Genomic DNA, 24871 nt, shown 5'->3' on the forward strand with positions numbered 1-24871 from the left:
AATATTTCATATACTTTAAATGAGATATTTTGAATCTATAAAGATTCTAGTATCTTTCTTACAACCCCTAAAGAAGGGCATAAAACTTGTGCACTGAAGACTTATAATCTAGCAACTACAAGAATCTGACCCAATTCATCTTGTAATTTATTTTATTGAAGTATTATAAAGTTCTATTTCTCATTGTTTTATATACAATGTATTGAAGTGAACTAAAGTAGATCATTTATAATTTGAAAAGACATTAGTACATAGTAGGGTGGCATTGCTTCATCATTATGTGTTATTCCCACTCCTGAGATGTACGTCTCTAGTGCAGAATCACAGTTTTGCCTGAGACCTTGTCAGAGGCACAAGGGGGTCTGGGATTCCTCGGGTGTATAAGAAAGTGGTAGATCCACAGGTCACAGGTCAGGAGTATACATCAAAGGAAACTTTATGATCTGAAGGGAAGGAATGAGAAGGTTTGGGGCATAAGAAATAGCCAGTTTCCATAAAATCTGGGAAACAGATTTCTCAAAAGGGAAAACTGACACAAGTCTTCAGTTACTTTTATTTACTCGTTGGTACCAGGGATTGAATCCAGGGGCCCTTAACCACTGAGCAATGTCCTCAGCCCTTTTTTCATTTTGAGACAGGCTCCTGCTAAGTTGCTTAGGGCCTTGCTAAATTGCTGAAGGAGGCTTTGAATTTTCAATCCTCCTGCCTCAGCCTCCCAAACTGTTGGGGTGACAGGCCTCTGCCACTGCACCTGGTGTCTTCAGTTACTTTTAGTAAAAAATTTAAAAATATATTGGGGTGCTGATTAGGTACAGAAAAACACTTAGGTTGCCTTTTTAAACTTAGTTTTAAAAGTTATTGTATAAAAATATTAAACCATGAAAAAGTATGGCAAATATGTTGGCAGATACAATTTAAAGAAATATTCTTTCAGAGAATATGGTAAATGGCACAGCAACTAAGTCTTGATAATATATTTGTTTTAAATAGATTATATATAAAATACTTCTTATGATTAATTTGAGATTGAGTATTCTCTGAAAAATTAGAGGAGTCTGAAATAAGAAAAAAATATATATATATATATATATATTTATGCTGAGCTGTTTTTAGTAAAACTTAAAAAAAAAAAAAAAAGTCATTGAAATCCCTCCCCTCCCAGTAGGCATAGGGAAAGGGGACTTCGGGTGGGTCTGGTGGCCAAATAAGACTATTTCTTGGAAGACACAGCCATAGAACCAATTTGTGGCTTCATAAATGTCCCTGAGCTTCACAGGAAACTCAAAAACGTTAGAAACCACTGGTCCCCAGATCTCATTCCCTAGTGTGGAGCCCTGTCATAAGATAGATTAGATCAAAGGCATCTAGAAGAAAATATGATCCTTCCAGGGATTCCAGTAAAAGCCAACTGAGATTCTGAAGTGAGATAGGGCCTTTCCAACCACAGCTGGCACATGTGGATTCTTACAAAATGACAGCAGCAGCAGCACCACCACCACCACTGTGAGACAGAGATGTGGCCAGTTGGGAAGAACTTTCTTTTCTTCCTGAAATCACATTCCAAAGCATTTCCAGTTTCAGGGAATAAACCGTGTTCTTCATCTGTGACTTCACTCAGGCTTGGAGGAACCAGTGCATTGACCTTTTCTCCTGTTATAATCTATTGAGAAAGCCTAGCTTGAAACTGCTGGGGATCTGAATCATTTCCAGAGCATGTGGAGAGGCAGTAAAAGGAAATGTGACTTGAAAGAGGTATTTGGTATCTAACATCAGCTGTGATGAATCCTCCCGGCTATTCAGAAGTGCCTGAAATTAGAACCAGAAGAAAAGTGAGTATGGAAACCAGCGCATTCAGCTTCATTGCTACCTGGAGGTCAAGAGCAGAGAAAACCCAACAGCTGCAGCTTCAACGGAGAACTCTTGTCCACATCCTGTCATCTCACACTGTTCAGCAGCTCAGCTCCGAGACAAAAGGTCTGTCCAGCTCTCATGAATCCTTTTGTTCCAGAAGTGAATTTCCCAGAGGATGGGCTGACTGTAAATCTGTTTTCTATTCTTACGTATTCTCATGGCATAATTCTAAGTGCAAACTTTGGGTCTTATGGCTGCTTTATATTCTTAAAAATTATGAGGACTTCTCACACCAGTCAGAATGGCAGTCATCAACAAATTCTGAAGAGGATGTGGAGAAAAGGAACACTTACACTGTTGGTGGGATTGTAAATTAGTACAACCACTATGGAAATCAGCATGGAGGTTCTTCAAAAGACTAGGCAGGAACCACCATATGACCTAGCAATACCACTCCTTGATATTTATCCTAAATAATTAAAGTCATCATTGTACGGTGATATACGTATACCCATGTTCATAGCAGCACAGTTTGAAATAGTCAAACTATGGAACCAGTCTAGGTGTCCATCAATGGATGAGCAGATAAAGAAAATGTGGTATATACACAATGGAGTTTTATTCAGCCATAAAGAAAAATGAAGTCATGACATTTGAAGGAAAATGATGGAACTAGATAACATTATGTTAAATGAAAATCAGAAGGTCAAAGGTCACGTTTTCTCTTACATGCAGCAATTAGAGAGGAAAAAGAAAAGAAAGGAGGGGGCAGATCTCATGAAAACCCACAGGGAGATCAGTAGAGGAATGGGACCCAGGAGTGGGAGGTGGGAAGGGAAGGAGGAAGTTCTGAGGAGTGATATTGGCCAAATTATATTGTTACAATATTGGCATGTATAGATTTGTAGTAACAGATCACATCATTATGTACAATTATAATGTACCAATAAACAATGTGGAAAAAATTTATGAGGACTCCAAAGAGCTTTTATGTATGTGGCTGTAATTATTGACATTTATTGTATCAATAATTAAAGTAACAATTTAAAATATTCACTAATTCACTGGGATAATAATAAATCCAGTACATGTTAAACATAACATTTTCAATGAAAAAGAACTGATTTTCAAAAAAAAAGACTTAGAAGTGATATTTCCTATTTCTATAAATCTCTTTAATGTCTGATTTAATATAAGACACATGACGTAAGATATTATATCTGCTTATGCACTCAATCTGTTGTGAGATGTTATTTTGGTTGAAGTAGATGAGAAAAATCCTGCCTCATCCAGGTTATGTCTTTGGGAAAAGGAAGGATTTTGCAGACCTAGGAAGGAGTCTCAAGGACCCCTCCCCCCACCCCAGAACCTTCAAACCAAACTTGGGGAACTGCTGTCCTAGTTCACTGGGGAAAGAAACTTTAGGGATTACATAAGAAAACCAGATATGCAGGTCCCTGTTTCTATTCAGCTGTGCCCATCTGTGCTGTATTTCAAGACCAATCAGAAACAAGATGGGCTGAAAGATCAATCACAGCAGCTGAGACCCAGTTTGAGTGTTTTCATTCCCTTCCCACCAGGACTAAAATGGATTCTGAAAGCTGGGAACATTTCTATTGCCTTTGAGCTGGGTGTCTTTCATTTGCACGTATGGTAAAATGTACTTTAACCTTGGATTTCAAGGTTATTTCAAGGTTAATTATGTATCAGTGGCTTATATCATACTTAACAGGTAAAATTAAAAGGCACATCCTGAAGAATCTCACCTGTACTTTTCGAACAAAGGATGGAGTCACTCTTTTCTCGAAGTCATCTATAGGTGTGTATGAATTAAGGATCTTTATGATCTGCAAATATCACATAACATGGTATTAGATCACGAAAGACAACACTCTGATCATGTAATAACAGTCATGGAATTTTGAGAACCACAGTTCGTTCTTTTATACTGTCATTTGGCTCAGGAATCATGTTTTCTATTTCCAAGAAAAGAGAAAACAAGGGGAGAAGGGTGTAGAAGACAAGCAAACACAAATAACATAATTAGATGACAGTAAAGGAACCCCCCTTTCCAACTTCCCCGCCTCCCATGTGTGCACCCTTCATACATACATATGTGTTTGTGTTTTGAGGCTTAGAGTTAGTATCTAATATATATTTAGTAAGCAAAAGGGTGGGCCCTGGGAGACAAGTGTGCTCTGTGAACACAAAGTCCAGCGCAACCCGGCTGACTGAGCCAGGAAAAGCCATGGCAATCCATGATCTGTCCTAGAAGATCCAGGGAGGCACTAGGGAAGGCTGGTCACCTGCACAGCTGACAATGAGGTGCAGCGTTCGTAGATCTCCTTGGCATCGCTGTCTGTGGTCTTCTTGACCTGGAGCAACCAGGCTGCCTGAGAGAGGGGCTCCAAAGTTTCCTTGGCTAAGCTGTTCTGCAAATTCTTATCTTTAAGCCATTCTTCTAAGTAGCTGATGTTGCACCTGGAGTGAAAGGCAGAGGAGCACAGAACACTTCAGGGAAGATGCCAAATCCCCCAGTGTGTCCCACACAGTTTACAGAGATCTTAGGAGCTGGGTCCAGCAGTCTCATCTCTAACAGGAGGGGATGGATGAGATGACCAGCTTTCTGGATCCATGGTTCTAAGGGTCATGTTGGTCTGAAGTAAGGAGCTGGAATAGCTATGCACTTGAGGGAAATCTGAGTAAAGAATAATGACTACAGTAATTTACAAAGTTCAGTTTTGAAAAATCTATAAAAGGACCAAAACAGTAATATTTGAAGAGAAGATTTCTGTAGGATAAAACATTGATTTCTTTTCCTGAATTGGCAGAAATGTTTCATTTGGTTGGAAACTTGCTTTTGGTCAACTGGGTTTTCATTCTTGTTTCTGTCGCTAATTATTACAGGTTTACGAGTTAAGAGGCACTGATTTTAGTGCCACCAATCACTGTTGAGCTTAGGAATTCATCAGCTTCTCTGGATATGATGAAAGTGTGGAGAACATTCATACATTGCAAACACATTGCTAATGGGAATGTAAAATTACACAACTGCTGTGGAAAGTAGTCTTGTAGTTTCTAGAAATTAAACATATAGTTACTGTATGACCCAGTGTTACAGTTTGGATCTTGGATGTCCCCCAAAGACCCATGGTCCCTAACAGGTGGTGCTACTGGAAGGTGGTGAGACCTTTAAGAGGTGGGACCTAATGAGAGGAAATTGGGTCACTGGGGGCATGCTCCTGAAGGGGATCCTGGAATCCTGGCCCTTTCTCTTCCTCTCTTTTTGTTTCCTGGCCATCATGCACTCTCTACCATGATATACTGCCTTGCCACAGGCCCAAAAGCAATAGATTTCTCTATCTGTAGACTGAAACCTCAACCATTCTGAGCCAAAATAAAACTTTGCTCTTTATAAGTTGATTACCACAGGTATTTTGTTATGTTTTTTGACAAAAAGCTAACATACCAGTGATTCTAATAATAGATATATACTCAAGAGGACTAAAAATATGTCCATATAAAAAACTGTACAACAAATATTTTAGGTCCATCAAATGGACCTAAAATTGTGAAAACAACCCAAATGTCATCTATCAACTGATGAGTGGGTAAGCAAATCATAGCATATCCAATACAATGAGATATTTTTCAACAAGAAAAAAATATTAGGAGTTGATATCTGCTCCATGGAAGAATTTCCTCTTAAGTGAAGGAAGCCAAACACAAAGACAGCATATTTTATGATTCTGTTGATTTAAAAATGTTTAAAAATACACAAAATATGTAGTGAAAGAGAACATATAAGTGATTGCCCAGGTTGGTGAGAGTATGTTGGGGTGGGGTGGAGTGTGGGTGGGGGAAAAGAGTAGCTGCTAATGTGTATAAGATTTCTTTTTGGGGTTGATGAAAAGGTTCTAAATCACATTGTGGTAATGCTTACTCAAACCGCTGAACTATATGCACTTTAACTTGGAAGAGCACTACGATATGTAATATCAATGAAACTGTTAATAAAAAGTTTGAGTATTAGACATCAATTAGGTGATCCTGAAGGTCTATCTCAGTTGATCATTGAAGTTATCTCCAAGGTCAGTTCCAGCTGTGGCCTTCCAGATTGGCAACTCCCCATGTGGGTCTTCTCTCTAATTATGAACTGGGGCAGTAATGCTGACTTATGTGCTCCACAGGGACGGAATGAGTACATTGGTCTCCTTTGTTGCATTGTTGCAAAGAACTAGTTTGAGTTCTTATGACTTGTAGTTTTTATTGCAACAGATTCTTAATGGACTTCCCATCATACCCCTTCCAATCCACCCTATTCAATCCTGCCGTAATCCTTTCTAATTCTGAACTCAGCATGCTAATCCTCCCATCTGTGAATGTGTATGCGTTTCTGATTCTTGGGGAGAGAGAATAAGCATATTCCATCCTCTCTCTCCCACTGAATGGGGTATAAAACCTGGACAGACTGCATGGAGCAGCTGTCTAAGGTCTCTGAAAGGTAAAAAGTAGCAGGTGTGTTGAGGAAGATGACCAAAGTTTAAAACACTTCCAAATTGACAGTGAGTTTACCAATTTCTCTCCCATTCACTGGCTTGAACTCAATGCAGCCTGAAACTCAAAAGTGGGATTAAGGCTGGGGTTGTAGCCCAGTGGTAGAACACTTGCCTAGCATGCGTGAGGCACTGGGTTCGATTCTCAGCATGGCATATAATAACTAAAATAAAGATCCATTGACAATTAAAAAAATTTTAAAAAGTGGGCATTAACAATAAGAAGCTCGAGGAGGGGACCCCTGGTTCTGGCTGAAGAGCTAAAAAGGAATTCCCAAGGCTGAGAGAGGGAGGGTGGAAATATCCTGCTTTTATATTTAGTTCATCATCATCATCATTATTATCCATAAGACAACTATAACATAAAGTAGGGAGCATAAAGGGGCTTATGTAAGATTTTTATAGTCCACTTGACATGGTAAGATTGATTCTCACTAAAAATTCCTCAAAAAGATATGGTTAAAATGCACTAAGTAAATTAAAAGAGATACTAAAAAATGTTCAAATAACACTAAAGACAAAAAAAAGAAAAAGAAAATTGGAGAAACAAACAACAACAAACAGAAGGATACTGGGAGTGGGTGGCACACACCTGTAATCCCAGTGATTGGGGAGGTTGGGGCAGGAGGACTGCAAGTTTGAGGTCAGCCTCAGCAATTTAGTGAGCTCCTTAGCAACTTAGTGAGACCCTGTCCCGAAATAAAACATAAAAAGGGATGGGGATGTAGATCAGTGGTAAAGTGCCCCTGGGTTTAATTCCCAGCACCAAAAACAAAAACACAAAGAACAAATAGAAAATAATGAGATGGTAGACCTAATTCTAAATATATCAGTAATTACATTAAATTAAGATGGTCTAAATATCCTATTTAAGGAGCACAGATTGTCCTGTTGGATTTTAAAAAGTACCCCAACACCCTAATATATGCTGCCCATGAGAAACTCACTTTGAATATGATATATGTAGATTAAAAGAATGGGAAAAATATACTATGAAAATGCTAATCAAAGAAATATGGAGTAGCTATGTAATTTCAGATTTTTTAAAAAAAAAAGACTTCAGGAAAGAGGAAATTACCAGGAAGGGATAAAGAGGAACATAACATAATCATAGGAGGGTCAACTCACCAAGAAAACAAAACAATTCTTAATAGGTGTGCATCTAACAAAAGGCTTCAAATAACCACAAGCAAACACAGACAGATTGCAAGGAGAAACAAACAAATCCATAAGTATAGTTGAAGACTTCAACATTTCTGTACTAATTATCAGAACTGGTAGAAAAATTAGCAAATATATAGAGCTGAACATATTCATCAACAAACTGTGTTGATTTGATATTTTATTCAAACATTAACCCAATGCCATGATATGCATTCTTTCCAAATGAACATAGAACATTCACAAAAATGGATCATATTCTGTGTCATAAAAGCAATTATAACAAATTTAAAAGAATTGAAATCATACAAATTATGTTTTTCTTAACTGTTAATAAATTCAGAAATAAAACTGGGAAAGTCCTGAGCAAAGTGGGATGGTTGGTCACTCTGGTGTCATAATCCATGCCCTTAGTCCCTGGGAACTACCGTTCTACTTTCTGTTTCTAAAGCATGTTCTGTGACCACCATGGAATTAAATTAAACATCAATAACAGAAAAATGATAAGAAAGTCTCCAAACACCTGGAGATTAAACAACACAGATGACACTTGGGTCAGACAGTAGGCCTTAGGGAAACTTAAAATAGATTTTGAATCGAACAAAGATGAAAATATAAACATACCAAAATCTGTGGGTTGGAGCTAAAGTAGAGCTTAGAGGGAAATTAATAGCATTAAAGGCTTATGTGGAAAAAAAAGAAAGGCCTCAAAGTCAATCATCAAAACTTCTACTTTAAGACACTAGAAAAAGCAGAGCAAAATAAATCAAGTCAGCAGAATGAATGAAATAATGATGATAATATGAGAGATCAGGAAAATTAGAAACAAAAGTAGAGAAAAATCAATGAAACCAACAACTGGTTCTTTGGAAAGATCTATAATATTGACAAACTTATAGCAAGACTGATGAAGGAAAAAAAAGAGAAGTCACAGATTTCCGATATCAATTACTCAAAAAGGCACAACATTACAAATCCTGCAGAAATTAAAAGCATAATAAAAACTTATTAAGAGCAACTCTATGCATGTAAACTCAATAATTTAGATGAAATGCACTGATTTCTCAAAAAGCAGACAACCTGAACTCATCCAAGATGAAATCTACAATCTGCATAGTCCCATGACTATTAAATTGAACTCATATTTTAAAGCCTCTGAAAAAGAAAACATCTACTGTAGCTGCTGAGGAGGTAAAGTATGCATGGCTCACCAGGCCTTCCACTCTCTGTCTCTAAAAAGTTCTCCCATCATTCCTGGGTGCACAGTTCTAAAGGGGCTTTTCATTCTCTGTCTTTAGTTTTTCCTTCATTTCAGCTTGTGCTCATTGAGCTACTTCTTGATCTGTTAAAATCCTACCTGTCCTTTAAGACCCAAATCAATGCCTTTTATATTCTCCCCATATTTCCCCAGGCTAGAAAGCAAGGTATTTACTTGGGCCACATTTTCTAGTTCCTGTTCTGGCAGCCAGAAAGCAGAGTCAGTTTTCAAGCTACTCTATGCACTATATATACTTTTCATTGATTCTGATTTTCTACTTGTTTTCATGTTTTATTGTTTTGTTGCTTATATTCATCAAAAAATCTTTTGCATGCCTTGCTTATGGCAGGTGCTTAAATATATGAATAAGTGAATGTTGTTAAAATGTACATGCTACCCGTCGCCTTCTAATGCTGGCACCACCTCTAGCTTGCGGAGTTCCAGCCCAAGGAGAAGTGGGGTAAGTAAGCAGGCCTTTCTACCGTGGCTCTTACAAAGTTACTCAGTGGTTGAGTGCCTCTGAGTTCAATTCCCAGTTTGAGTGCCTCTGAGTTCAATTCCCAGTGAGTCATGCATCTCACTCATGTCTCCTTTTACTCAAGTCCCCATTCAGTTTAGGTGTATGGCTTTAAAGAGGGCTGCAATCTATCTCAGAGGGCACAGGGCATCTGCTTAGAGCTTGCAAAATAAACAGAACTCTTTACTTTCTCAATGAAGAGAAAAAAACCCTGCAAAGGCCAGTCCTTCTGAACACTCCTTTGCATCTACAACCTGGTGTTATGGGGATTTGTCAGCCAGCTTTGTGGGGCTGCCCAACTCCAAGTTTCACTAGTCTAAAGAGATATGATGGATGCCTCACATTTATTTCTAGGCTCAAAAGACTCTGTCACCTTCCCTCATATTACCATCATCACCACCCCCAGCTCTCAAATCACACACAGGTGCCCACTTCCTGTATACATTCTCCGAATCATAAACATCTCCCCTGTAGCTCCACTGTTACTCCTTTGCCCACTTCCCTGCCTGGAAGTTCTTCTCCTTCAACTTTACCACTCAGTGCAAACTCTCTGGCTTTCTCAGTTTTCCAACCACAATAATCTCTTTTCTCTGAAGCATTTCCTGCACCACTTGCTTGTGATTTACATGGTTGTATTGAATTGTTATTTAGCTGCTTTGAGCTTCTCAAAGGTGGAGATCCTATAGACTTTTCAACTGTTCCCTGTGTTCTCAGCCTGGTTTCTCCACAGATAAAGTGGCCAATACTGGTAGAGTGTATGGTAACCCTGGAAGGCCAGAATTTAAAATATACAATTACTGGTTCTTAGCTACAGTCACTATGCCAGAGCTTCAAGATGGTGGTGTGGGGGGTGGGGGGGGGGACATGCCACCATCAACATCTCCAAGGCTCTAAGTGTCCTGCGCACTCCTACAGTACCACCCCTGTGCATCTGATGCCGGGGTGTGTGTTGCATCTACACTGGGAATTGAACTCAGAGGCACTCAACCACTGAGCCACATCCCCAGCCCTATTTTATATTTTATTTAGAGACAGGGTCTCACTGAGTTGCTTAGCACTCTTTCGGGCCAGCCTCCCCAGATTAGCGGCGGTTTATGGGCTTTACCTTATCTGCATCCCTTTCCTGCAGGAGCACATGTCCTTGCGCAGGAAGAGGCTATTCAGGGTGACTGCCCCAATCAAGAAGAACAGTTGCTTCACTGCCTGCCTCACGAGCTCCGGGTCCAGGCCATTCTGGCACATGGTGGTGTAGAAATAGCTCAGCTGCTGCAGGATGGAGGTCATCGTGTAGGCGTCCGTGTCATCAATGCTGGATGACCGCTTCCGGAAGCCCGTGGGCTTCAGGCCGGAGATGCCCTGCAGACTCTCATACTCCAGCATGCCGGGCACTAAGGGGAGAAATAGAAGCACTTCTCACACAGGGGCACGTCAGAGAACATGTCCCACTGCCTTTGTGTGTCTGACGAAGGAGATGGCACACTTTCTTACAAGAGTCAGTGGATGTAGTTGAGATAGAAAAAGCAAGAGTCAAGGATTTGGGAGCATGGGGGTGCTGGGCAGGGGTGGGGGGATACAATGGACAGCTCTCCCGCGGGGCCAAGCTCCTTACAGGCTTGATGCCACTCTTAACTCAGAGGAAGGAGAGCTGTTCAGCAATAACTCAGGGCCTAAGGCATTTTAGTTTCAGAAAACTGAGCAAAGTATACAAGAATTTAAATGGGACTTTTAAAGCTCCAGAAATAGCTACCTAAGAAGTAGAGAGATCACATCAATGATAGAAGCTCCCATGTTTTCTTTCAGGATGGATCATCTTTACAGAAAGAAAACTACCAGCTGTGTACTATTATTAATGGAATCATTTTGAGCAAGAAAAGAATGAAAAGGTGTGCATTTATGTTTTCTTGGTTTTTAAAATTATGTTACTCATAATCAAACATTCCTAACACCAAGCCTATGTTTTAAAAAGTTTCAGTGTTACTATGAATATTTTTTTGGTCATCAACTCTCTTCTTACCTATTATTGGTTGGATGTTATTTTCCATTATGATAATGAACTGATGATATATTCGTATGGCCACATCACTAAGAATCTGTCTGTATTCTGAAAGGTCAAAATTGTTCAAGCAATTCTTATTCTGATGTGGACTGTTATGCTTCATAAATTCCTGAAAGCAATTTTGAGCATATTGATATTAGAACACAATAGATACGTAGAGAATTGAAAGTACTATCTCTACTAATGATATTATAATCAGCATCTACTATAGCTTGTACACCTTAAAACTTCATGTCTGCTTTGTTTCAAATGAGTCCTTGAAGTTTGGGGTAATATTTATTTTCTATTAAAAAATGACACCATTTTCCTTAATGATCTGCCAGTCATCCTGTCACTGCACTTCCTTACAAACATGCCCTGGAGCCTGGGACTAAGAGGAAAACAACTCCCACAGAAGCTCACAGAAAAAACTGCAAAGCTCCCAAGGAAACCAACTGCTGTTTAGAGGTCTTTAGATGGAGTAGCCTTACAATTACAAGGTCTAGATCAATTTGAGATGTTTTAAAATGTATATTATGGACTGAATGTCTGTGTCTCCCTCAAATTCATATGTTGGAGCCCTAATTCCCTCTAATAGGTGTGGCTATACTTGGAGAAGGATCCTTTAAGGAAGTAATTAAGGTCAAGTGAAAGCCAGGGTGGGTCCCTGATCTGATACGATTGGTGTCCTCATAAAAAGAGACAACACAGAGCCCACTCACTCACCCTCTGTCATTCCCTCTGCACACAGAAAAGGACACAGGGTGAAGGTGGCTCTCGGAAAGCCAGGTAGAGAGCCCTCATCAGGAACTGACAATCTGTCAGGATGGTGAGAAAACAAGTTTCTATTGTGTAAGCCACCTGGTCTAGGGTATTTAATTTAGTCCCAAATACACTAACACAATATATTTAATACGTTCAAAGAGATTTAAAAAATTAAAAATAGGACATTATGATAAGAGGTAGTGGGAAAAAACAACAGAAATTTAGAAATAAAAGTATAGTAAGTAATTGAAAAATTACTCAAACTTAGAAAAGAGTACTCCCTATGTGGCTAAAGGACACAAAGAAAGAACCCTAAAATAAATGGTGTTGAATAATATCCTCTTCCATTATCATCTCACAGATGCCAGTTTGTCTTAACTAGACTGATCCATGGTACCTCCTGCCCTTCCTCTTACCCCTTGGTGATTTTTAGTCAGATTTTTTTTTAAGTTGGAGATTCTTATTTCTCTTTTTGTTTTCTAGTACTGGCAGGATTATTTTTATGCTTTATTTTACCTTCACTTCATTGGAACGATTGGCTATCCACATGGAATAAGATATGAGATCATTACCTCACACATTATTTGGGATTGATAAAAATTGCACCAATTTTGGAGAGGTAAAACCATAATTGTGGACTCTAAATTCTAAACTGTAAAATTCTAGAAGGGAATATATTCATGATCTTGGGTAGAGAATTCTTAAGACACAAATCATGAAAGAATAGGATTAATGGATTTAGTACATAAAAATAAAAAAGAACTATGTATGACAAAGGACTCCATAAAGAAAATTAGAAAATAAACCACAGTACATCCATCATAATATGTAAAGACTTTCTACAAACCAACAAGAAAAACATCAGCTCTAAGAAAAATGGAGAAAATATGTGATTAGGCAATTTAAAAGGAAACACAAATTACCAATAAGCCTCTGAAATGATGCTTGACCTCACTAGTAATCAAGAAAATAAGATTCAAATAAAAATGTATCATTTTATATTCATGAAAATTGGTAAATAACAACATGTTAATACTAAATGTTGAAGGTATGAGACATTGGAAGCTTCAGACATTGCTGGTGGGATTATAAATAGTACAACCATTTTAGAAAGCCACAAAACCCCTAAGAGGCACTTTGTTTTTTTCATTCAATGAAGTTTTTCTCTGTGAGTTCTTGAAAGTGAAGAACTACTTCATGGCATCAGCTCCAAGAAGCAGAGTTGGATTGTAAAGGAATTCTATTTACAAATCGTGGAAAAACAATCAGAATCTATAGAGAACAGCTCACAAGAAATAAGCACATTGGACCAGAGGCTATATTTTGGAGTCATAATACCAAAAACTTTGAAATGTCCCAACCAGAAGGACGTGGCCTATGGTGTACACCCGAGTGTCTGACAGGGGACATGCCTCTGGTCTCTTGGGTGAAGGGGAAGCCAGAAGCCAGTTGGAACACTGGCTGTCTCTGGAGCTGAGTGTCCCAGTTCCTAACCCCTATGTGAGCTCTGGATCAGGAGAAGGTCAGAGGCCAGCAGTCAGCACAAGACACAAAGCAGGGCAGTATCCTACCTCTTCTCCACTGTACTGCTTCAGGCAGTTGAGGAAGTGACACGTATTGGAAAGCCAAAAGGACAGCATCTCAAAGTCTTCTAAATGGTCCTAAAAAAATAAGATAATGCTGGACTTGGTGATGACTGGTGTGTCTGAGCCAAGAGCAGATGTATCTTACCTGTTTGGTTCATTGTTGGCTTTTGAGCAAAATTAACTTTTACTTTTATTCACTAAAGCCTCGATCAAATTTATGCTGTAATAATAAGAGCTTCTATTTCTATAGTAGGTGCATTTTGCAACATAGTTCTGTGCAAATTATGTCTGTAGTTATGAAGCCTGCAGAAGGCACTGCAGGAATGCCTGAGAAATGTCAGTCTCACATTCTGAACGGGAGGACAGATATAACAGATGTAGGAACAGATAAATAGGTGGTCAAGTGCCCACATGATTGATGTAGACCGTGCTGCAAAAGCTCAGAGGACAGAGAGATGATGGGGAACCACAGGGGGTGAAAATCTCATGAGAGAGGTGGAAGGATCTGCCTCTTAAAGCACAGGGTGGAGAGAGGAAAGCTGTGGAGAAGGAGAGCAGGAGTGAGCAAGAGGCAGAGGCACAGTGATCATGATCAAAGAGGTACAAGGAAGACTTGGAAAATGCTGGAATTTGGAAAACAAGGGAGAAGCATTTCAAGAAGATGGGTGATAATACTTTAGTCAATTTCAGGAGAATAAAAACCAAAGCAATACCATTGGATTCAGTGGAGGAGTTATTTTAGGTATTTTAATAGATTGTGGGGGTACTACATCTTTGTCATTCCAGATTGTAAGGAGTGATAAAGAGAATTGATGGAGGCTCCTAGTAGAAGCACTTTGGCAGGCAGAAGGGGGGAGGAAAAGGAACAGTGGCTGAAGAGGACATGTGGCCCAGGTGAGCACTGGTGTATTGGAGGTGGGGCAGGGGCAGGTCCTAGGCACAGACAAAGGCAGAGGGAGGTGTCCATGGAGAATTTGAGACTGAAGTTGCTGGCAAGAAAGGGCTTTTGTAATTCTCATGCCAAGCATCTTTTGGTGTATAAATATTTAGCTAAACATTTCAGAGCATCAAGATGAGATAAATATTGTGTGCCTACGGCTGGAACACAATGTGAATTTGTCTTGTTTTAAGAAAACTCATTTATGAAAACATGAATAAGGAAAATGTCAATTTAAGGAAGCCCTTTCAACAACATTCCACTGACTCTATGAAGATAGTGACTATAAAGTGTATAGCACAAAGCAAATGCTCATTTTCTTTAACACCAGATGAAAAATGAATTACTGGTACAATTTTTATTTTCTTGGAGGAGAGGGGGAAAATGCCCATATTCTGACCTCTCAAACATCTACTTTTTAAAAAAAATTCTTTCCTTTTGTTAGAGTAATTTAAATAGGGTTTAACTCTTCGAGAAAATATATTTTGGGGCTGGGGTTGTGACTTAGTAATAGAGCACTTTCCTAGCACATGTGAGGCACTGGGTTACATCCTCAGCACCACATAAAAATAAATAAATAATATAAAAGTATTGTGTCCGCCTACAACTAATTTTTTTTAAAAGAAAATATATTTTGCTAAAAGTGAGGTAAGTATTCCTTCAACTAAAACATTCAAATATATCCCAACATCAAATGGTGCTTCTCTTTTGGAGGGGCATGAAAAACAGTGGATCTATATTTTATTGTTCCTTTTTCATGTGGATCAGTATGTTATAATAGCCAGAAACTTGGACTTTTAACTGAAAACTGGATGGTTATTTCCTAGAAAGAGAGAAAACAGATTTGGTACTAACTCCACTTACTGTGGTTAATGGAATTTTCTAACTGAAGACACATAAAGTCCAGCTTTGTACTTTATCAACCACCCTGCCCATGCTCTGGTAGCTGGATATCCCAGGATCCAGGTTGAACCAAGCATTACCTAAGAGCTCTTTTTATACAGAGCTTCCACCCCTGTGACAAGGATCTGGTCTGTTTAAAAAGATATCTGAGTCTTAGTTACAATTATTTTCTCATTTATCACTTAAGAGTTTCCAGGAAAAAAGAAAAAATAAATCCAGTAAGTGCAGAATGGTTTTAGGATTATGTTGCAGCTGGAAAGGAAATTGACAATGAACTATATCTTATTGTTACATCAGTATTCACATAACTCTTTTCCTTTTTATTGTCACTTTTTTTCATTGCCTACATGTCACACCATGAGAAATTTAGTTAGTAACTTCTGATTACACACTATACATACAGGATCTGTATCCCATGGTGGGACATAGACGGATAGGCATGGATTCCCTACCACCCAGCAGCAAACTCCTGTTGGTGTAGTTGCCCAGTCTTTCCGTTGAGGAGAATGTCCTAGGGATTGGCATTCAGCAAGTTGGAAGGAATCTGGGTCCCTGCATGACTGTGTGGAGCACAGCCTTCTTCCAACATAATGGCTCATTATGAGAAGAGGAAAACCTCCATTTTCTTTCATGCATTGCATATTTGGGATGGGTAGATGGGAGTGGTCTCTCAGCTACAGTAGCTTAGCCTTATAAAGCCACTAACCTAACAAAGACACAGGTCATCTTCATTTCTGGACTGGGGAGAACAGTACATTATGTGATTTTAGGAGGGAAAAGTGTATCATTGCCAAAGGAAGAGATGAGTAATTTTTCACTTCTTCCCATTCCTCATCATTCATGCTTGCTACACTGTTAGAACACATATGCCTCGCAGCTGGTAATCTCGAAGCTATTCTATTCTCCTAAGGGAACAGAAGTAATGAGGTAGTAGGTCATAGGTTGTAGTCTCACTGGTAAGGTTTTGAGGTGCTAGGGGTTGAACTTAGGGCCTCATACATATTAGACAAGAGCTCTACCACTGAATTATATCCCCAACCTTATTTATTTTATTTTGAGACAGGGTTTCACTCAGTTGCCAAAGCTGGGCTAAACTTGTGATTCCTCCTGCCTCAGTCTCCTGAGTAGCTGGAATTGCAGGTGTGCATTTCCATACTTAGCACTTCTGAGATCTGTTGACAGATTCTTGTCCACTTGTCTTTCCCTGACAGCTTGACCTCTTTCATTAGTTGGGCCTCAAACTGGTTTGAGGAATTATGTGGCTCACTCAAGACTGGACACTAAGGGTAGGTAAAGAATGGGTATCCAGTTGTTCCCATTGGTGCACACCGAGGGCCAATGTCAAAGGCGATTCCTTACCTTAACCACCTGCTTGATGCCATTAATGGTGCTGTTCATGAGGGACTTCAGCATGTTGGCATCATTTAAAGAGTCTGCATAGCGTACACACATGAACAGGATGTGAGCCGGCAGTCCAGGGATCATGTTCACAACCACACCGCGGGGCTTCAGATCTGGAGCAGAGAGAGCCAGTGAGGACCAGAGCTGATGGGTCAGCTCTCCTCCTGAGGACCCTTGGTTGTGGGCAGGGGATTTGGTCATTTTTCTGCACTTCATGCAGAGCCTGAACACTCAGGGGTTTCTTTTCTCTTTGAGAAATTCCATCTGGGTCCTCTGGTGCCATCTTCTCCTCTCATTTCTCATTTTCAAAGCACTCTCTCTTTTTTAAAAGTCCAGATGAACGACAGAAGTTGTAATTTTCCTTGGTGTGGAGACCCTGGATTTTTGATCCCCAATAGAAAAAAGGAACCCAGTATCATAAACCCCTACCTCAATTTCTTTGATGAGGATGAAAAATGATCTCAACAACCACAAGAAACAACCTTGAATAGGAAATCCAGGGACATAACAGTGTAGAGGAGTCGAGCATGGTCTTGGGTAGAAGAGAGTGGCAGAGTGACAGAATGAGGCTGAAGGAAAGACAGGCTTCATAGAAAAGGAGCTTATTGCTGCTGCATTAAGCCATGGGAACAAAGAAGAGGCCACTACTCATGGTATGCCAGTGAGGGTAGGGAAGGGAAGGGTGGGGGTACTTCATGCTCTGAGGGGGTCATTCTGAAGAAGAGGAAGTAAGACTACCCCTCAACTTTCTATTTAAAAATCTTGGGACTAGCTACCAGGAAGGCAGCTTTTCTCCCTTCTCCTGGAAAACCACTTGGAGACTGTGGAAGATTGATTCTAAGACCACTAACCCTCATGCAGTCTGGGATGTTCCTAGAACTGGGGTTTGGCTGGGCAGCTCCTATCACAATGCCTGTAAGTGGATTTCTCAGCAGAAGTCAAATAGTGCACAGAGCCACAATTATGACCACTGTGGCTCCTGTGCTGAGACCCAACGATGAAGGCAATGTTTGGAGATATTTTTATTGTCGTGACTAGGGGTTGATACTGGCTTCTAGCAGGCGGAAGTCAAAGATGTGGCCCACCTCACTCCCTCAATAAGGAGTATCTCTGGTCAGTAGTGCTGAGGCTGAGAAACTGCAAGCTAGAGGAAGAAGCAATGAAGGAAGAAAGAGGAAGACATGGGACTTGCCCTGCCCAGGACTTTGGCATTGACTGATGTTTGAGTTTTCACAGAGAAAGCAAGAAAAGCAGAGTTCCAGGTTTTACTACCAAGAATGAGGTTTTGAATGAGCTTGGCCTCGTCTTCTCTCTTGTATTCCAGCATTCCAAGGTACTCCTTGGGTCCCGAGGGCAAGTGTACATCATTGGCTGCAGACAGAGGCGAATAGTCAGCTAAACACACAAAAAGCAACACTCACAGATTTCTTAATGAGACTTCTCCATCTGCTCTTGCCCCGTTCTGGCTGGTCTGCTTATGAACTTCTGTGGCTTTCAGATATAGTGAAACCTCACAGTATCTTGAAGATTTTCTCCCAGTAGTGATTTCTGTCTGTGAATATAATCAGTGAGCTCAGCTGCTACTAAGAAGGCTAAGTGGTCTCAAAGGACCCTGATGAGCACCTGATAGGTCTCCAGCACAGCAGGGATAGGAAAGAAACCAAGATGCTGCCTGTCTTCAAGGTGCTGATGCTGTGGTGAAGGAAACGGCCCAGGAAACACTTGTTGTGCAAACTACCAAACTATACAGACGTGACCACAGTGACGGAGTTAAATTTTTTTTTTTGATTGCTGTGACAAGTTATCCAAAATGTGGTGACTTAAAATAACATTTTTTTTTTTTTTTTAATGCTGGGTATTGAACCCAGGGCCTCATGCATGCTAAGCATGCTGTTTACCACCGAGCTACTTCTCTAGCCCAGACAACACAAATATTTAATCAGATAGTCCTGAAAGCTAAGCCAAAATACCTGGCTCCTGGATAAATAAATTGCTCCTGGATTCCTGACCCAGAACTGTGTTGTTAAATGTTACTTATTGTAGGTTTCTAAGTTTGGGGGTAATTTGTTGTATAATTTATTGCAGGAAAGCAGATGAGTTCTAATTTAGACATGCTGATTTGGAGGTACTGATAGAAAAGCAAAGGAAGTAGTGTTAAAGGCAAAAAAGAGCTCGGATGAAGGAAAATGAGTGAAGATGAACATGGATTTTGGTAGTTCTTGGGTAGAGATTGTAGTTCATTCATTTATTTGTTCCAACAGTGGGGACAGGATGAGGGGTAAGAAAGGACAGAACTGGTTGTGCTCTCATGGGGCAGACCAGCATATATCATTTGTTATTAAAGGGGAAAGAGCCTCAGTTTGGTTTTGGACATTTCAGATTTGAGGTGGGAGTTGAATACACAAAAATAAAGAAGCTCTTCAAAAAAAAAAAATTAATAGAGTCCGGTGTGAAGTGCATGCCTGCAATCCCAGTGACTTGGGAGGCGAGGCAGAAGGTTTGCAAGTTTGAGGCCAGCCTCAGCAACTTAGCAAGACCCTAAGCAACTTAGTGAGAACTTGTCTCAAAATAAAAAATTAAAAAGGCTAAGGATGTGGCTCTGTATTTAAGCACCCCTGGGTTCAATCCCCAGCTCCCAAAACAAGATGAAACAAACAAAAAACAATGAATAGAGAAAAAGGAATAGATAGTTACAGATACAACCTGAGCAAGAAAATTTGAGAGGAAGAGGAAAAGTAATAAAGGACAAAAGAGTGAAGAGTGAAAGGAGAGAGCTGAAGACGGGCAAAGTTCAGAGACTGTGAAGCAGAAAAAGGGAGGAGAGGCTTTGGGTCCTTTCCCCAGGGGCTCAGAGAACACTCTAAGTGTGAAGTTCAGTCAGTGTCTGCCTTCTTGGTTCTTATTCCTCTCCCCTAATAGAAATCGGGATATTACTGATCCTACATATGTGACAGGGGGGAAGGTGAATTTCAAAGCGGTTAATTAAAAAACTGCAGTTTAATTTTTAAAGGGGCAGGGCTAACAGAGGAAGAGGTTACAAGTATTTATCATAAGACATCAGCTGCAATGACATGAGCATGTCTCGCATTATCTGAGGGGTGGTGAGCTGTCTCCCTGCCTTGAAAGACATTTTCTTCAGTGCATCACTAAGCCCTATATGTGACCAGTTGAGAATCACCACTTTAGGTTTCCTACGTGGCTTTGGACCATGTAGGACATACACGATTCAGCACATGTTGGCCTTAGCTGAAAGCGTCAAAGAATAAGTACCTTCCTACCTTTTTCAATCGTCTTGGTTAGAGTCTTGACTTGATCTTGTAGCTTTTTAATCACTCTGTCCTTCATGTCTAACTCTTCTTCAAGGTCCTTCAGAAATGAAAAGAAACAAGGACATTAGTATAGAAGCACCCCCCGTCTGTTTTGGAGCAACAGCTTTATTGAAGTACAATTCAAATACTGTACACTTCATTCATTTAAGCCACTCTGTGGTTTTTAGTGTAGTCCAAGCTGTGCTACCATCACCATTATCTAATTCCAGACATTTTCCTTGTCTCCCAAAGAAAGTATAACCTTTAGTGGCCATGCTTCTCAGTGATCACTAATTTTTTACTGTCTCTACAGATTTGTCTATTCTAGACAATTCATATAAATGAAATGATACACTATGTGATATTTCATGTCTGGCTTCTTTCACATAGCTTACTGCTCTCATGCATGCTGTGGCTTGCAGTTATATTTCATACCTTTCTATGGCTGAATGATATCCCATTGTATGGGTCAACCGCATATATCTTGTTCTGTTTTCCTCTTACTCTTTTTAAAAAATATTTATTTCTTAGTTTTAGGTGGACACAATGTATTTATTTTACATTTATGTGGTGCTGAGGATCGAACCCAGTGCCTCATGTATAAGAGGCCAGCACTGTACCACTGAGCCACAATCCCAGCCCCAAGAAATCAGTGACAATGAACTACTTGTGTGTAAGACTCTAAGGGGAGAAATGCTCTGGAGAGGTGAAAGCCACTGACCCAATGGAGAAGAATTAGCTTTTTTTTTTTTTTTTTGATGGTGCTGGGGATTGAACCCAGGGCATTATGCATGCGAGGCAGGCACTCTACCAACTGAGCTATATCACTCTTAGGTAATCGTCCATCAAAGAGAATTTTAAAACACGAGTATAGAAATGTGGATCCTCCAAATGTCCGAAGCTGGAGAAACTGATGAGAGATGTAAGCCCTGATTTTGCCTCTCCTTCTTTATAAGGAGGTGGCCTTGCCCATGATGAATTTGGCTAGTCTTAGATACCTAGAAATATTTCCTGTAGAGAGCATCTTCTTAAGAAGTTCTCATGGGTACAGTTAGATCTCTAATAATTAATGTGTAGTTTCAATTTTGAATTTGACTGAAGGATTATATTATAGGTTGAACAGTGTTTTCAAAATTTATGGCTCCCCCAAATGTGACCTTATTTGGAAACAGGGTCCTTGCAGTTGTAATTAAGCTAAAGATCCATATAAGGTCATACTGTTAAGATGGGCCCCAAATCCAATAAGAGTGTCCTTTTCCCAAAAAAGAACACACAGGGACACACAGAGAAGGCCACGTGAAGAGAGGAAGAGGCTGAAGTGTGACGCTGCCATGAGCTAGGGAATGCCAGGAGCCACCAGGGTGATGGAAGAGGCAAGGAAGGATTCTCCTCAAGAAACCTTGGAAAGCATGGCCCTGATTTCATACTCTGGCCTCCATAACTGTGAGAGAATCAATTTCTTTTCTTTCTTTTTTTTTTTTCTGGCAGTGCTGGGGATTGGAGGTCAGGCAAACACTCTACCACTGGCTCTAATACAAGCCCCCAAATTTCTGTTCTTTTAAGGCACCTCATTGATGGTGACTTCTTATGACAGATCCAGGAAAGTTACACAGATCAAGTCTCATTGGGCAAAATCTTCCACCTAATATGGCATGCAGAAATTATATATTTTTTGTTTCATATTCATCTGATCATTTGTAACATGTAGGCTCACTCATTGGTTCAAAAATAGCTTGTTGAAATGAGCACACTGGGTGCCTACTCCCTAGCTCTAGGCACTGCAGAAGAAACAGGGCTCCCTCTCCCTGCCTGGGAGTACAACCAGACACGAGAGGTGGAGGACTCAAGAGAAGGGCACTGATCATGACCCCACTGTACTCCTGGGGAATCAGGAACAAATTCATGCAAATTCCAATGAACTCAGGGAAGACACCTGCTTACAGCCAGTGGGTGAAGGATCACAGGGGACAATGTGCACATAACCTACTGCTCAGCCTCTCTCTTAGGCTCCACTGACAGCCAGCCTCCCACAAGAGGCCTGCATATCCCCTTCCAGTTCGGGTAGCCTCACATGCATATGGCAGGCAGACAGTTGCTTCTTTGGTGGTATTTGAGAATTCTATTCTCTAAGAAAGTTGTACTTGCCTCAAAATAGATGGCCATCACTTAGGGGCCACTGACTGGAATTTGTTATTTCCTATTAAATGTCAAACTCCTGGAATTCCTCTGTTTAGAAGAAATTACTCTCTTAAGTTAAATCTTGACACTGCAAGACATGCTTTTATCCTATCCAGGCTTTTCTGTGAGATAGGATACGGGAGCTTGACAACAGAGAGAAGGGCTCGTGAGCACGTCCAGACTGACTTTTCAGAAGGGGCCAGAGAGGGTCCTGACTCCAAGGAAGGATCCTGTCTTTTACTTCATGCTTCTCAGTCTTGTGGGATTCATACACCAGTACAATTTCAAAAAAACAGCTGGGGATTAAAATAGGGCTGCTAAATTTCATTTTGGTGAGGGCATTTAAAATTTGGAGAGAACTTTATAAAATTTAAAGTCTTCCATCTGTTGTCATGGTCATTTCATAGAAGAACAATGTGACTCTCAAAATTATAGGTGATTCATGCTCCCAGAACAAGCATGGGCTTTGTGAGGGGTACGTTCTGCTCAGCAAAGTGCTCACACATCAGCCTTGTCCTCCAGGTGCTGGAGACCAGGGCCCCCTTGTCTCAGACGGTGCCATCCAGGAACAGCACTCAGGAAACAGGGTCCTGTGAGGTGTAGCCTCTCCTCCCCTCTCTGCTGTGCCTTTCAGCAACTGGAATTGTTCTTACCCTGTTTTCCAAAGAGAGACGAGAAGCTTCCTGCCGAAAATCACTCCCAACTTCACTTTCGGTCTCACATTGCTTCTTCAGGTGCTCGCTGGCCTCCTGCAGCTCTTGGATCTTATCCATCAGCTTTTCTTTCGCTTTGGTGTGTATTTCATTCTGGGCTTCTGCTGCCCTGGGAGAGACAGAGGGACTTCTCATATTAGTTTGACCATCACGCCAAGCGCTGGTGTTTCCATAGAAGGAAAAACACCGGGGCCGATTTGCATGTTAACACTTACTTTCTTTGTGTTCCTTCCTCTTCTAGACGGCGATTTAACTGATTAGACAATTCTTCCAGTTTTCCTGTAGTGAGAAGAGCTGTCAGTGCTGTGGTGGGCTATCTCATGGCATTCTGATTTGGGTTGGGCATTATTTTCAGTTATCAGAGGTTCTAAACTGCATTCAGGCAAATGTTAGGTTTTGTTGGATCTGAACAGTGTTTTAAATAATTTGTTAAACCCTTATTTAAAAGTTATAATATTTCATGTGAAAAATCTAGATTTTCTTTAAAGATAGGAATATCCAGCAATGTTGGGGACCATCTTCCCACTTGGCAAAAATCAATGGAGCCTCGAGGAAGCTGTCTCCTTTAAATGCCCTCCAACTGTTACTGTACCTTCCACTGCCCGTGCTGGGAGAATCAGAGCTTAAAACCCCTGAAAGCAATGACCTTTCTGGCCCTAGACACCCTGCACACCTTTGAAAAGCAGGCCGGTGAGGGTTCCATTTACCTTTCATTTTCTCAGTTTGTTCATTCAGACGAATTTCAAGATCTTGCTTCTGTTTCTCCAGCTCTGAAATTTGCTGTTTAAAGTCTGGAATCATCTTTAGAGAAGAATTATAAACATTAGACTAAATACCTTCATCTATGAACTTTACCATCTCAGAAATAAACTATACTGTCTCTGTGTTCAGACCATAGAAAGTGTAGTTTTTTAACGGGGCCAGCTGAGGTGCCCTACTGGATTCCCTCCCTCCCTCCCTCCTTCCCCCCACTCTCATTTTATCCTTAAGACCTATATGGTAGTCTCAAGAGATTCCAGCATGCTCAGAACTACACTGAGAGACAGATGTGCAGTGTAGCAGATGTGCACTGTGCTGAATGGAGGGAGGGGTGATGTAAACGATGTAGGCAGCTTTTTGGTCCAGACCCAGAGACCCACTGTCCTCATCAGGGAATAGAAAAACAACAACAACAACAACAACAACAAAAAAACATTTCAGGGATGAGAGGTGGGAGGGAAAGGGAGAGAGAAGGGAAATTGCATGGAAATGGAAGGAGACCCTCAGGGTTATACAAAAGTACATACAAGAGGAAGTGAGGGGAAAGGGGAAAATAATACAAGGGGGAGAATTGAATGACAGTAGAGGGTGTAGAGAGAGAAGAGGGGAGGGGAGGGGAGGGGAGGGGAGGGGAGGGGGGATAGTAGAGGATAGGAAAGGCAGCAGAACACAACAGACACTAGTATGGCAATATGTAAATCAATGGATGTGTAACTGATGTGATTCTGCAATCTGTATATGGGGTAAAAATGGGAGTTCATAACCCACTTGAATCAAAGTGTGAAATATGATATGTCAAGAACTATGTAATGTTTTGAACAACCAACAATAAAAAATAAAAAAAAAATTTTTTCCACTGGAAAAAAAAAAAAAAAAAACCATTTCAAATCGTTCCACTGCTACTTCTGAATTCCGGGCCACATATGGCTCCATTAGTGTAGGT

The 24871-nt window shown here is 40.4% G+C and overlaps 1 protein-coding gene across 1 annotated transcript in view; it reads right to left on the reverse strand.

Annotated features, from left to right (window-relative positions):
* Nucleotides 1-1103: 1103 nt before the first annotated feature.
* The window catches only part of Myo5c (myosin VC), a 92101-nt gene continuing 68333 nt past the window's right edge, over nt 1104-24871 (reverse strand). Inside the window, exons 30-41 of the mRNA XM_027925940.3 lie at nt 23877-23970; nt 23385-23448; nt 23110-23278; nt 20249-20336; nt 18243-18341; nt 16929-17083; nt 13715-13804; nt 11358-11508; nt 10449-10731; nt 4158-4332; nt 3618-3698; nt 1104-1806 (exon numbers count right to left, since the gene is read on the reverse strand). Coding sequence (XP_027781741.2) covers nt 1654-1806; nt 3618-3698; nt 4158-4332; nt 10449-10731; nt 11358-11508; nt 13715-13804; nt 16929-17083; nt 18243-18341; nt 20249-20336; nt 23110-23278; nt 23385-23448; nt 23877-23970 — 1602 coding nt within the window. The 3' untranslated portion in view covers nt 1104-1653. The remainder of the gene's footprint in view (nt 1807-3617; nt 3699-4157; nt 4333-10448; nt 10732-11357; nt 11509-13714; nt 13805-16928; nt 17084-18242; nt 18342-20248; nt 20337-23109; nt 23279-23384; nt 23449-23876; nt 23971-24871) is intronic.

This window comes from Marmota flaviventris, chromosome 2 (genome assembly GCF_047511675.1).
Source record: "Marmota flaviventris isolate mMarFla1 chromosome 2, mMarFla1.hap1, whole genome shotgun sequence".
Taxonomy (NCBI): domain Eukaryota; kingdom Metazoa; phylum Chordata; class Mammalia; order Rodentia; family Sciuridae; genus Marmota; species Marmota flaviventris.